General features: G+C 40.9%; 1 protein-coding gene across 3 annotated transcripts in view; it reads left to right on the top strand.

Annotated features, from left to right (window-relative positions):
- Positions 1-15,506, top strand: part of Ift57 (intraflagellar transport 57) — a 58,087-nt gene that overhangs the window by 8,943 nt on the left and 33,638 nt on the right. For all 3 annotated transcript variants that reach the window (XM_041673046.1, XM_041673045.1, XM_041673047.1), the window contains exon 5: positions 3,561-3,629. In XM_041673046.1, the coding sequence (XP_041528980.1) occupies positions 3,561-3,629 (69 nt within the window). The remainder of the gene's footprint in view (positions 1-3,560; positions 3,630-15,506) is intronic.

The following is a 15,506-nucleotide window of genomic DNA, read 5'->3' as shown; positions in this document are numbered from 1 at the left end:
TCCTGTCACTGTTGCTAAGGAAAACTGGCCTTGTACCTGCAGAGCCCTGTAAGGGACCCACTGATGCTGTTGGCAGAGTTTTGGATGGCTCAAGGATAGCACAGATAACTTCTGACACGTCTGCTCTTGTCATCCGGAAAGTAGAGACCTGCAGCTGGAAAGCGCCAAATCAAAATCAGCCACCCTGCTAATTAGTCCTTCAAAGTAATGATGACGTGGAGTCTCACTTTGTATGAGCATACCTTTCAGAACAAGCAGGAAGGGAATTAAGGTGCAAAGTTAAGCAAAGAAATGGTAGGAAATTTGCTTTCTGAATTCCTGAGATAAATCATGGAGAATCCTAACTTATTTTAAAAATTATTTTCTTCTGAGCCCATTTATGTTTGAATTCCTTTGGAATGTTCTCTTCATAATATTTAGTAAATTCGTTTATTTTCCGATTAGTCTAGATTCTCTAAGAAACCGGAACAGTAGGATTCATGCACACACACACACACACACACACACACACGCACACGCACACGCACACACATACACACCTTTAGAGAAAGAACAAAGTTCCCCTGGAGAGCTGGTAATTGGATTGGAACCAAAGCCTCACTCCCTCATACCATATGAGTATTCTCCCCTGAGCTGAGCTGGAGCACCTTTTTGAGATCTGTTCTTTGTATTTTACTTAGGGTTAAGTGGACCTTGCTCACACTATAAAGTCTAGAAGGGCCTTAAACTTTGGATATTCCCACCTCAGCTTCCTGATTAACTAGAAGTGCAGTTATGCACTGCAAGCTTGGCTGGGAGAAAGTGTTTATGTGGAACTGAGTAACTCGGCTATGGGGTCTGAGTAGTCCCAAGGCCTGCTCTTGACAAGTTAGATCCAGGATAACTGATGGCCTAGTTCCAGTGTGAATGTGAAGACCCCAGGGAGAGTGATGCCTCAGGTTTACGTCTGGATCTTACACCCCAGACAGAAGGTCGATGCCCTGATTTAAAGCAAGGGGAGCATAAAGCCTGTTGGTGGCTTTTCCTCTTCAGACTTTTCAGGCTGGAGACACACCCACCTTGGAAAAGACAGCCCCTTTGCTCAACTCCATTGTTTCAAACATTTATTTCACCTAGAAGTATCCTCAAAGACTCTTTCTGAATAATATTTAATGAATTATTTCAGCATCAATGCCTAATCAAATTGACACATAGAATTAGCTACTACATTTCCATCCCTTGTCAACTTGCAGCCCTTTAAATCTCATTTTATCTCCAAATAAAGGCAGTAGCAGGAGCATAATTCTGCTTAACTATACCGCACACTTAAAGTATCTTATAGTTTATGAGAAAGGATAAGACAGAAATATATTTGCAAATAAATGTGGAAGAAATATGCATGACAGTGCGGTCCTTATTCCTACACGTAGTTCCATAGTTAGCAACTTCTTCTTAAACCGCCTTCATTCACCGCCAGTTCTCTACCCCTCTACCTTCAGCGCTGCAGCTGACTGTGGTTGTTTACCCAGTAGTGATCCAAACCTTCATTCCTACAGGGTCTGGGACATCAGAAGTCTTCTCTGGATTAGGTCATTATAGTTTCCCAGTGGCCATAATTACTGGACATGGCAGTGCTAAATGATAAACTGAAGGCTTGCCTGTGGTCCAGACACCCACCCCTCTGTCTTACCTCTGTTGTAACTGCAGCATAATTTCCCTTTGGCAGCCAGCACAGTAGTTCTTCCCATGGCTATTGATTCAGAAGTGTGGGGAGCCCTAAGCAGCCAAATAGTGTTCTTAGCACGCAGTTCAGTAGCGTCATCATTGTATCTCCTAGTGGAGTTAAGACCTGTAGGCTAGCGGAATCATTAAGTCACAGGAACCAGAGCAAAGATTTTCCTAGTGGCTAATTAGAAGTGATGGTGCTGCCAACATTTGCACTCCTTAATTCTCGAGCTGTCTGTGGGTGATGGCGCATGCTAGTATCTAGTATTAAAGCTTTTTCCTTAGTGTTCAATGGAGTATACATGTCTGCTCATGTCCTATGTGAACAGTACTGATGAGGTCATGGTAAAGTACGGTGACCTTGTTTCTCCTAAGAGCACTGAGTCATTGGCATTTCAATGAATTACTCTTGTTAAGTAGTAGAAGCACAAAATACACCTAAGTCACTTTTCAGAAGTATAAGTATTTACTTGTCTTGATATATAAACAATTCAGTTTTGTCTGCACATCTTTGCCCCCATTATTCCCCACCTCAAGAAAAACAAATGTCAAGCCAGTGTATCAAGTGTGCCCATACTGTCTTGTGAGTTACTGGATTCTTTTCAGTTCTCCAAGGCTTAGGGCATAGTTCTCAAGTCTTACTTTAGTGGGACAGATCTAGGAAAGAACCTTAGGACTTTCATTCCAGCAAGTTCCCTGGCAATACCAAAGTTCCTGTTCTCAGAATCACATTTTGAGAACCACTGGCTCTCCTTTCTCAAGTCTGAAGACAAGGGCTCTTTGAACCCTCCCACTGCAGCTCTGAACACTCCTACCTGTAGAAATGTTTGCCAGCCCACACTCACTTTGGGCCTAGTTTGCTTGTATTTTTGTTTACAAGATCAGATGACTCAAAGATCTTTTTTTTTTTTTTGTTTTTTGTTTTTTGTTTTTTTTTTTTTTGGCATTACTGTGATGCCAGTGTCCATAAGATTGAAATATTCTTGTTAGCTTACTTTTCCCTACTATGCCACTTGTCACCACAATGAATGACATTTGAAGAGAAGGAGATGCTTATGTTTTCTATGCTAATAGAACCCCCCTGCTTATTTTCTTATATAGAGCATATTGTATCTCAAAGGGTCATTTCCTAACCACACCCTCACAACCAGCTGCTTTCAGATGAGGCCAGGTTGGGATCCCTCTGGATGTGAGGACCATACACCAAGCATCACTATTATCCATTGCCTTCACAAGCCTGAGCAGCCAGGATGCTCTTCACACGGTGAAAAGTGTATCATCAATGCTGGAGAGATGGCTCCGTGCTTAAAACTTGCTGTTCTTCCCAAAGACCCAACATTCAGCCTTCCCCTCTCTCCCGTGAGCCCCAGCACACATGTAGCACACACAGGTACAGACAGAGACACAAACAGGTAAATAAAATATTTTTTCAAGCCCATCTATATGTAGTTAGTCCTTGAGACAAATGAAACTACCTGTGTCTTTCAGCCTTCGTTTTTTTTCATTTAAGTCTTGTTGCTCCAGTAAAATTTTCCACTGTTTCATACATCTCACTTCAACCTATTTTTCTCTTGTTTTTATGTTTATTCATGAATTGTAGCAATTACTCCTCCCCTCCCTTTTTCTTCCCTTCTTTCTTCACTGTCTGCAGAAACAGGTTCTTTTAAATGGCACCATCAAAACTTCAAAGAAATTATGGGCTGTTAATAATTTTGTGCCCTACTTTATGAATATTTATTAGGCTTTTAAATATGCTTTACTGAGTCAGTCATATTAAGCTTAGCTAGCTTAGAATATTATGTATTTACAAATACATATTTAACTTTTTATGAATTTAAAATTTTTATTTTTCAAAGGAAGAGGAGACAGATAATGAAGAAAACTTTATTGATCTCAACGTTTTAAAGGCCCAGACCTATCACTTGGTAAGTGTCATTGGCTAAACAAGGAATCGGCAAGCAATAAACAATATGTATTCTGCTGAAAATGTGAGAAGAAGTCATTTGCCAGACATTATTTTGTGTAATTCTTGCAAAGTAGTTATGAAAATTGTTTTCCTATATATATAATGCTATGCATAGGAAAATTATATAATATATGCATATATGTATATATACATGTACACAATTATATGTATACAATTATAGCAAGCATAAAAAATCCAGAAAGGTGAGTAAGGCTGCTTCCTGCTTTGGAAACCAACACAGTGCTTGTAGGGCAAACTGAAAATGTATTTGCTGGATGGCATTTTTATTATGAAAAACTGTAAATTTTTCTCTCTCAAGATATTATCCTTTGAGATAGACCAGGAGTGGATGGTTTTTGTTTGTAGAAAAACACTTAAATTGTATTTCCATGAAGTAAAATAAATTCTATTATGTGGTCAAACATTGCTTTAAGACAGATTTTCCCTCTGTTTTGATTACAAAATTAATACAGTTGATGAGAGTATACATACTGCCAATGAGCTATTTTAAATGTACATGTGGCATTTTTGCATTTTATACATATATTATATTTCAATAAAGTATGTACCTATGTACCCTCAAAAATGTATGTGTACAATATATTCTTACTTGCCCTCTATTTTCATGTCTGAGTCCTCAAAGCAAGTTTGGATCTAGTTCTAGTTTTATATGAAAACTTCCTCAAGCTACCACAAGATGTTTTGTTATTACTCACTATTTCCTGCATTAGTATTGCTGATTTTTAGTAGTTATCACCAGTGTGTGTGTGTGTGTGTGTGTGTGTGTGTGTGTGTGTGTGTGTATTAGTGTGTGTGAGCATGAGTGTGTATAACCATGTGTGTGTGTGCATGCCTGTGTGTGTGCACATATGTTTGTGTCCCAGCTTGAAATGGAATGGAATGTTGTGGCTCTCTTGACAAGAGCTCAGTACTTAACTAGGATTTTAACCTTGGACAAATTTCCAAACTTGTTGGAAAATGTTAGTTAGCCCATTCATAAGACTTCTGTGAAGAAAATGGTTATAAACAGAGCATAAGAATGGCATCTATCATATAGTAAATGTTTATCACATGCTAGCTAAGAGCCAACCTTTCCCATGTCCTCATATGTCTGATTTATAAGTTCCTTCATGACAGGGATAATTGTCCCTTTTATTTTTCTCAAGCCATAAAGCACAAAGTGCTGAATAAATAAATACATGTTCAATAAAGGAAAACATTTTAAACTTATTTTTATTTTTTAAGTAAAATATAATTATGTTATTTATCTTCGCTTAACTTCCCTTCCTCAAACTCCTCCCATGTCTCTCCTCCTTAGCTACCTAAAAATCCCTGGTCTCCTCTTTTGTTGGTTGCTATTGTTACACACACACACACACACACACACACACACACTTATGCATGAGCATAAATACAACCTTCTGAGTCATTGTTACTTGTATGTAAATTATTACAGGGATGACCACTTAGTTCTGAATAACCAATTAGGGGTCTCCTTCATGGGGAAAAGCTTCTCCTGCTCTCAGCATCCCTGAGATTAGTTCCTGTAGCTCTTTGTCTGGGGTGGAGGCTGTGAGATTCCCTTTCTGCCTTAGCAGATCTGTTGGTGTTGACCTTGTTTGGGTCTTGTTTAAGTAGCTTTATCATTGAAGTGTCATGGATGAAGTTTCTCTGTCACTTCTAGGAAACATACTCACTACAAATCTCACTACAGATTTCTTGGTCCTCTGGCACTTCCAGAAGAGGTGCCTCCTCTTCGGCAGTGCTCCCTCAGTCCTAGATGTAGGAGTTATGCTGTAGATGTATCCACAGGGGCTGATGTTCTGTGGCCAGCTGTTCTCTACATTTTGATTGGTTTTGGTTTTTTGTAATGGTCTAGAGAGAGAGTAGGTTTAGTTAAGGAGATGCCATATAAATGCCAAAGGAGACAGATGCCGGAACCTTACCAGTAGGTCACAGCCTTGTGGTGATACATAGATTAATAGAATGGGTTAATTTAATATGTAAGAGTTAGCTGGAAATACACCTAAGCTATTGGCCAAACAGTGTTGTAATTAATATTGTTACTGTGTGGTTATTTGGGTCTGGGCAGCCAGTAGACGAACGAGCAGTCTTCATCTACAATGGTTTCTGTTGTAAAGAACTTCTTTAGTGAGGGTTGGGAACTATATTTACATGTGGGTATAAGGATAAAAGCTTAAAAAGCAGTTAGGATTTATGCTGGTTTAGTGACATAGCAGTAGTAGCTTCTCCTCTAATTTTGATGACTTTCTGGCCTCAGGTAATTTGCTAGGTTTCCAGGACCAGGAATCCTATTAGAGAGCTGTTGGTTACTGCCAAGGTATGAGTACCACTATTGCAGTTTTAGGGAAACTTTGCCGTGTTGGTCACTGTTGTGGTTCATAGGCTTCATATCTGGTTTCTTCCCTCCTTGGCAGTATAGCAAACATTCTTAATGTTATAGTTAGTCCCTCCTCCCTTTCTGTCTGTTTTGACATCCCTCCCTCTCCCTAATTAAAGCCCCCATTTTCCAATTTCCCTGTGAATGAATGTATTTTTATTGATTTTTTAAGATTATATAAAGTAATATTAACATTTATGTTCAAATAAACTTATTTATATCTTACATTTTCAGATCCCTTTTTAGTATTCAAATTATTTTAATACTGTCTACTCTTTTGATGTATTTGTGTAGTATAAACATTAACATTTATAACTTCAAGGTATTCAAATTTTTAAAAGTTAATAAATTATACTACGAAGTTTAAAATATTTCTTCAAAGTCCAAGTCTTTTCCCCCTTCCACCACATAGGTTTGACAGAGTTTGAATATGATATGATTCCTTCTTGGAGAAAGTACAATATGATGCTCGTATTCATTTGATGTATGTGCTGGAGATGATGAGGACACTGTCTTCTAAAATAAGGAAAATAAAGTAGAGATGGATCCACAGTTATTCTTAGAAGCTTGGTTATTGATGTCTGTTGGGGTGAATAGTCTGTGAAGGTGGAGTTCCCTTTGAGCAAACAATGTGAGTGTTGAGAAGTACAAAAGTAGCCTCATTTGCTTCTACCACTAATTTAATTTGTCACTGAAGTCGGGCTATATGAAGAAGTGTTTTCTTCCTATATGTGTGCTTATAAATTATTTAAATATCAGCTCATTTGGCAAAGATTACATAATATATATCATTTGGAATTAAAACTGTGACATTTTCATGGGGGGAAAAAGTCTGAACACCAGGTGTTTGTGGATGGTCAACCATGAAGTGCTAATGAGACAGAAAAACCCTTTCATAGTTTGAAAAACCTGGCAGGCTTATCATATTGCCCACTAAAGCCATCTGCCTGGGACAGCTGTGATGAACTCCAGCTTCTAATGGCATAGACTGTTCTTTCCCCAAGACAGAATTGCTGTGTAGGTTGGTAATATGGATTTAAGATCTTATGTTTAATATAGCAGGTGGGCTCGCAGCACAGCAGAAATACCCTTTCAGTAAGGTCGCTAGTCTACCAAGGAAACCAATGCACTGAGCATGTATGTGACTGCAAACCTGGGAAGGTGTTGGCGAAACCAAGCCGTCCTTTCCTGGGGCTTTAAAACAGTGGATGCTTCCAGCATCATTCTCTGACCTCTCGCCTTCTCTCTCTCTCTCCCTCCCTCTCTCCCTCCCCCCCCCCCCTCTCTCTCTCCCTCTCTCTCTGTATTCTACCAGTATTCTATTATACTAATTACTGGCCTGTTATTGTCTGTCTCATCTCGAGAATGCACACTCCTCTACAGTAGGAGCTCATTACTGCCCTTTAAAAAACATGTGCCTGCTGTGTGGAAGCTGCTTAATAATCAGTAATACTGAATGAACACGTGCTGAGTATATAATATATATGGAATGTTTTAGGCAAGGTGTAATTTAGACTTCATAGAGAAAAGATCTTCAATAGTAGTTGTTTCTTCTGTGTACCACATATGAAATACAGGAAGAATATATATATACCAGAACCCTGAAAGTGTGCTAAGTAACACAATTCCAGGATTTAGAAAAAATGTCTTTTTTTCCTGAGTTTTGGTAAAGATGGAGCAAGAAGAAAAAAAAATGGCACATCACACGGGTCATGTTCTCAAGAAGCAGTCAAGGAAGACAGAGGTTAGAGGCAAGGTGCTCATGTCATTGGAATGATGGAATGAAGGGCAGAGGGCAGAAAAGGGCAGAGAAAGGAGTCTGGTTGTGATACAGTGCAGACAACCTGGGGAGGGGCGCTGGAAAAAACTCCTGCCTGGCTCAGTCCCTGGAGGCAGGCTGCCCGAGAAGGTGAGACAGCCTGGGGAGCAGACAGTAGGAGGCCATTTGCTGTTCACACTCCCTGCAGCTTGGTAGGCAGGTCCTTCCCTGAGAGTGGACCTGGTGACTGTCTCTTTAATGTCTTAGTATATTGAAGCCTGCACCTACCAACTTGAAGACTGTGGCATATGGAATTAGTGTTCTCAGCTGACTTTACTTGCAAAGAAATGCCTAAGCAAATCAGAACACAGCAGATAGCTCAAGCTCTGGAGAACACAAGGCCCTTCCTCTGGTGGTCAGTGCTGAGGGCTATGAAGATGGTTTGTTAGGGGGAGGCGTGCTGCTCAGAGCATTCATTAGATCTAAGACAATGTCTTTACAACCATTCTTATTGTTTGAGTTCCCATGCGACTTCCTTATCCCTGATTATGAGTTTGCCAAGCATCCCTTTGGCAAGCAGCCACAATTAATGAGAGATGCGTGATTCCCCAAAGTTTCATCTGGATTTTGAGATAGCCTTTCTTAGAAAAACCTTATGAATTGATATTTGGCTTTGAGACTGGACCACAAATTTCCACATTCTCCAATTTCAGAGTGTTCTTGAAACTGGCGTCTAGCTAAGCTCCCCCAGAAGGAGGTCGCCAGTGCTGAGCTGAAGTCCTGGGGGTCAGGCAGGACCCGTTGAAGGTCGTGTGTGCAGTAGCGTGTTCACTGACAAGAGCGGGCTTCGGGAGGGCAGGTTGTGGTGGCAAGTGTCAGTGAGCTTTGCGGGCATTCTGTTTCCGCCTCACATTTGTCAGTTGGGAAAGCTACCCGCACATCCATGGTGGCCTTGCTGGCGCTCACATCCGTGCTGAAGCCTACAGAATCACAACCAGCCTGTTCAGTCTGCAGAATGTAGGCGTGTCACTTTCCTGCCCCTGTGGAAAAGAACTGCAGGGGCTGTGCATGCTCTGCCGAATTCTATTTTTAAATGCCCATCACTTCATTTCAAAACATTTTTTCAAACATGCCATAGATACTATTCTTCCTTGAGATGCTAAATTTGAGGTTTTAGAAACCCAGTCCTGAGTTATGCAGCATAGACGAAGTCTTTCAAAAGCCTTAAACACAATTGGCTTTTAATTACTTAGAAAAAGAAAAAAAAAAGAAAGAAAAAACTCATTGTAAAAAGGATGAGAGACTATTTAGCTTACAAAGGAAAAGCTAAAGGGAAGTTTAAAAAAAAAAAGCCCGAGAATGCGAGCTTCACTGTAATGTTAGGCTGCCATCCAGGCAGGTCTGCTGTGCTGTAATCAAAGCAGGGACAGGGACAGGTTTGCCTGGTGAATGCCTTAAATTATTTGAATGCTATTTTACTTCACCTTATTTACTTCACCTGTTCTTTCTCAGCCAAAAGTCCTTTCTGAGTAGCAGGGGGGAGCTCTGTTGTAAAACAGGTGTGTGGGAGGCGCGTGGGGGGGGAGGGGGGGAGGTGCTGCTTTACTATACAACTTGCCTGCTAATCTACCCTGGAGTCAGATCCTGGCTTGAAGGAGCCATTTCCGCCCTTTCCTAAACCATTGATGTGAATGGTAGGGCTATCTGTGTTCCTGAGAGAAGTCTGTGGTTGGTAATTTGCCAGAGAAAGGATTAAAATGCCTCACATTTGACTGGGATGGGACTTGATGGCTAAGTAAATGTTTTTATTTCTCTAGCAGCTAACCTGTACCAGCCCTCAGTTTTACATCCACAGCAGAATAGGGAATGTGGGCTAGAGAAGAAAGCTCAGCCTCCCTTGGCTCCAAGAAGGCTCAAAAGGCAGTTCTTGCTGGGTGTCAAAGACAGTGCGCTTGATCTTTCGTTGGCTTCTGAATCCCCACTTGAATAGACATCCTTATTCCCACCTTGGTCCTTGCAGACTTAGCAAGAATAGGGAACAAGGACTTTTCAAGGTCCTTGCTCAGCTCCAAGTCCCAGCCTTAAAGGTAGATGCTATGACCAAAATAGCCTTTGATGGAAGTCCTGACGGTATGTTGCTAGCCACATGACCCTAAGCAAGTTAATTAACCTCTCCTTGATGCTGTTTCCTTATCTATAATGTGGGGACACAATTTCTCCCAGGCTGCTTTTGAGATTAATATAACCTAACTTGTGGACAGACGGCACCTGGCGTGGGGCTGGCACAGACCACATGTGTTTGCTGTATTTCTTAGTTTGTAAAAATGTTCACCTTTCCTCAAGGCTGGAACCGGTTACCACATTTGTGTGCGCAGTTAGAAAACGAAAAAGGCATTACTCCCTTGATACAAACAGCTCTCTAGATTGCTGTCGTTTTTAGTAAGATTCCTGCATAGGGGACAGGCTATCAATAAGCTTGCATCTCAGTGTAAATTAGGAAACGCTGGTAATATCATAGCTTTACTTTCATAATCTGTCACATGGATTATTACTGGAGGCCCCTAGACTGCATTTTCTGTCATAGAGTCTTTCCTACAGAAATGATACAGGAGAATTGATTGAAAAATAATGTGTTTGTTTTTCAGGTATCATTTGTAAACTGTTCTTATATAAACGAAAGCATTATGTTTCCTGAATCAACACTAGGAGTAAATATTTACTGTATAATTGAGTATTTTAGATGAATGCGGGTTTAGTCCTCTGTGCACGGCCGCCAGCCTGTCTTCATGACTCACTCCTGAAAACAGTGGTGTATTGAATTGCTGACTGATCTGTTTCCACCCCAGACACGTATGTAGCCACCATGACATGTGGATGCTACCTTTGAAGTGTGTCTCATTTTCATCCTCTCAGCTGTATTTCAGGGCCGTGTTCTCTCCCACCTGTCTGACCCCTAAGTCAGGTTTTAATGGTCTTCCACACTCCGTTCCACTGCTGCCCTTTTCCGAAATATTGTCACTCTGCTTAAACATTTGAACACCAGTGCATTACTTCTATAAGATTATTCCACCTTAACTAACTTTTGAGGCTCTTTTTCTGCCTGTGAGTTTATGTACATAGATTGTGAAACAATAAGATTTTGACCAGGCTTCAATTTGCAGTTTAGTAACTAACTGTGAATGTACCTAACCTTGTTCTTTCATTCACAAACCTTTATGGGTTAAGTCTGTGTATGTGATTGTGTGTTTGTGCATGTGTGTGAGTGGGAGGGATGAGTGGTGTGTTTGTGCATGTGTATGTGTGTGGAGTCTGTGTGTGCATGTTGTGAGTGTGAGTCTGAGTGAGTGGGTGAGTGGTATGGGTGTGTATATGTGTGAGTGTGTGTGTTCATGTGTGTGAGTGGAGGGGTGAGTGGTGTGTGTGTGTGTGGGGGGGGTGTTTGCCTTTATCTGTGAAGGATAACCTAGGCTGTTATTCTTTAGAAACTATGCATCTTGGGTTTTGAGATAACATCTATTGTTGTTATCTCAGGAGTAAGTTGGGTAGGCTGGCCAGTGAGGCCCAGGGATTCATCTGTGCCTCCTCAGGAGGCACACACAGGTCCAGCCCAGGCCCCCATGCCTGACTTTTGTTATCTGGCTTCTAGGGGTTAAACTTGGGCTCTGTGCTTTCCAGACAAGCACTTTATAGACTGAACCACCCTTCCAAGTCACCCTTCTGTTTTTGTAGTTTATTTAAAAGTCCTTATCTCTCCTGATAAGTTCAGCTCAGATTCTCCCTCCGGAGTGACACTTCTCCTTAGCACTCCATCTCAGTCAGCCCTGTGGCCCACAAACCCACAACACATAGATCTTTCTGAAACAGAACTAGGAGATTCTGCAGGAAGGTTCTCGTTTTACTCATTGTTCCCAGACTAGCTCAGTATGTAAATATTTATCTGCTATGTGAATGAAGTCATCAGACCTTCCTTGTAATTCTGCCTCTTCTCTGGCCCAAAGAACAAAATTCATATACTGTGACCTAGATTTTCAGTGCTCTTCTCTCTAAGCCCCTTGCCACTCTTCTCATTGTGATTTTTTTACAGGCTGTGTTCATTCCTATTTCAGCATTCTGGCTTAAGCTATTTCCGCCATTGTAAACACCTGACTTTCTCTCTCCTCTGCTGTCTATATCTTCCTAAGGATAAATTTAAATCTCACTATTGCCATAAAACATACTTCCTCCTTTCTCAGTTAAACCCTGAGTTTCTCAGTTAGAGCCTGTCCTATCTATATTCCATCTTATTTCTAAAGTTAGTTAAACTTATATTTGTAACTGCTTATATTTTACTCCTGCCCCCAACAGGCACCTTCATACACACACACACACACACACACACACACACACACACACACGGGGCATGGGGAGGATACTAATGTAGTCACACACGTTTCAAAGCTGAAGAGGGGATTGCCTTACCTTGAATTAAAAGAAACTGTGTAAGTGTCAGGGGTGAGGGAGAGACAAGGTTATGTACATTATCAGTTGCCAAATTTGCAAATTGAAGCCTCACCACAACTTTATTGTTGCCACAATCTATGTACATGGATGTGTAGGCAGAAAGATGCTTCAATTTTTATTATTTAAAAAGTGAATGTTTCCTGTAAATTAGAGCACAAAATAGTACTGTAGGGAAAATGTGAAAATCTCTCCACATCTCAGCACTAGACATAAACATTCTACCCTGTATTCTCTTGTTGCCCTCAGCTTATGTAAGATCCTGCTATTTCAGAATCTGCTGAAGGGTGTATATAATTGTTTGTGTTTTTTATGTAAGTTAGGTTGATTATGACTGGCATAGAGGGTGGGTATGGCTGGCGTAGAAATAGAACAATAGACTAGTTTAGGATCCGTGAAATAATCCAAATATGTGGCAAAATCAATATATGAAATGATGTCGTTTGGTGACAAAAGTTGAACTTTTTGGTTAAGTGGTGGTGGCATATCAAGCTGTTAATGTGGAGAAAAAGCTAGATTCTTCCCTCATTTATTATGTCCATGTAAACTCACGTGGATCAACAGGTGGAAAAAAGAACAAAAGCACTAAGTAGAAACATGAATGACAGTGTTAAATGGGTACAGTTAGACATGATCATACATGATATGAAAAACAAAGCATAAAATAAAGAAATTTGGATGCATAAAATCACATATTTTATAATAAGGAGCAGTGGGGAGGGGTTGCCAGAAAATGAAAACACATGTGGTAAGAGATGAGATTTGAGATCACCATTGTGTCGCGTACAACGTACCATGGTGACTCTGAAGATGGTGCTCCCTACACAGAGTCTCGGGATTATATCACTTCTTTTTTATTTTGGAAAAAGAGTCACATAGACCAAGCTGGCCTGGAACTTGCTCTGTAGCACAGGCTGTTTGGGTTGCCAGCCTGAGTACTAAGATTGCAGTCGTGTGTACCCCACCTGGCTGGGACTATTTAATCTTGGCAGTTAATGCCATTTGAAGTTTATCTTGGTTGGTGTATGAATTGAACTCTTCAGATGAATTTAAGTTTCTCCATAGGTTGTTATGTGTTTATAAGTATGCATACATGTTACATATACATTTTTATTTGGAGAACACACACATACCTATACATATGCAGTCTCTTTAGGTGTATATGCTGTCATGTACTAACTGTCTTGTCTTACTAATATGACCTGAAAGAGAGACAACTTTCTGGCACACGCTCTGAGCAGACTATTAACATTTCACGTTTGATCTCTGAACTGGCTTTGATCTTGTCCCCACTATTTGATCCCAAGGTTACTTTATGGGATGGTTTGGACTATTATCTTCATTTCTTCCTTTCACAGCGAGGATCACCTCCTGTTTCATCCATCCCCCTTTTACCCAAGACCAAATTCACTCCCATTAGCTGACCTCAAATGCTTCCTAAGAAGCTGTAAACCCCTTGCAGGCAGGAATTAAAGCCTTTTATCTTCCCAAACCAAGTACGGTACCTGGATTCTGGCCTCAGATCTTCTAAGAATTTAACAGATGAATTATTGGTGAAGCTAATTATGGAAGGAAAGCTGCTGGATAGCCTTGTCTCCCGAGCGTCTAGTTGTCCTTTCCACAGCAGCAACTGAAAATGCAGTTTCCTGAGAGCCAAGCATGACCTCAGTCAATACCACTCCAGAGAAGGACCCAAGATTTTGATCATATCAAAGAAGCAGTCTTGTCTTTTACTACTAGCCACACATAAAGTACCATGTGTTAAATGAAAAGAAGTGGTTTTTCTCCAAGCGTTCTAATCAACCAAGGCATAGGATAGAATTTTACCTGACTTACTGTTAGTTAATGTGTGCAGTTCACAGATGTTAAGAGATGTTGAATGGAGAATAAGGTTATGAAGTAAACAAGCAAATGTGCAAGCAGAAGCTGAGTGAGTTCGTGCTACTCTCCAAGCCTGAGCTGCTCTCGTTCTCAAGCTACCTTCTCTTCTCAGCAACTGGGCTGTTTCTCAGTATATATGGCCGGAGTGAGGAAAAAGGCTGAGTTCCTGTATTAAATTATCTTTAGATATTGGAAGTGGGAGTTAGCAAATTAGTGCAGAAGAGAACTAATTAAACCAGGAATAGTGAACACACTTTTTAAAAGGACCAATTTTCTTTTTGAAGAGTGACGTTGGATATTTATTTACTGGGCTCTGAAGGGGGAAGGGAGAAGGGGAGAAGAGCAGAGAGGCAGAGAGAGAAAAACAGAGACAGAGAGAGGAAAGACAGAAGCTGCCTCTTTGAGAGGGAGACAGAAAAGGAAGAGCTAAAAGGGCCAATGTTAAAGTTCATGCTTTAACATGTACTGGGGTATCCTAAAGCAGCATTTAGTCTTCATCCTACAAATAAGAGCACTGTATGAGAATAAAAGTGAGTATATTCACAGACGGTATATTCACAGAAGGAGATGATATGCCCCTAACTAAAGAAAGTTCAGCTGGTGGTCTTTTCTTCCCAGCTTTAGTGATTCTAGAAGTCACCCCTTGAAAGGCAGACATGGAGAAGTGGCAGGAATGAGGGGGGTGAAGTTGGATAGCACCAGCTCTGGCTTTAATCTACCACATGTAGTCCTAAATAATAGCTCCATAATTCACCTTTTTTAATATCAGTGACCACAACATCTACATTCTATTAAGAACTAGGCTAACTTGCTACTGAGAAGATGTGTCCTCTTTGGTTCAGTCTGGCTTTGTGGGACTGCAATGTGGAGCCCTTAACCCTGGCAGGAGCTGCCTGTGTATCCCACTCACCCAAGCTTCACATAGTTAAGGTTTATATATTCTTACATTACTCAATGCACACAGCCTCACTTCCACCAACCCTGCTACTCTAGCCTGTTTGGTGCAAGTGAACTAGTCAGAATTTGGGTTTGTGTGAGCCAGGGCAAGTAGCCAGATGTGCTAGTGAGTGTGTACAAGCTGCTCTCCCCAGAGCATGCTTGTTGTGAGTGCCAGTGCAAACCAAATGAGAGAGAACCTTTCCTGCCATGACCACGCTCCCATAGACTCCACATGTGTCTGCCTTGTGAACACTGCAGCCCTCTCCAGTTCCCATCTATGGCACTCAGTGTTCCTGTGCCACCCTATGTTTAGTTATAGACCATACAGTAGTCTTTTAAGTGCTCAAAACGAGGGGTCC

Source organism: Microtus oregoni, unplaced genomic scaffold (genome assembly GCF_018167655.1).
Source record: "Microtus oregoni isolate MIOR12 unplaced genomic scaffold, Mior012 000023F_ref0000262, whole genome shotgun sequence".
NCBI lineage: Eukaryota > Metazoa > Chordata > Mammalia > Rodentia > Cricetidae > Microtus > Microtus oregoni.
Note: the sequence above shows the minus strand (reverse complement) of the source record. Positions and strands in the feature narration are given on the sequence as shown.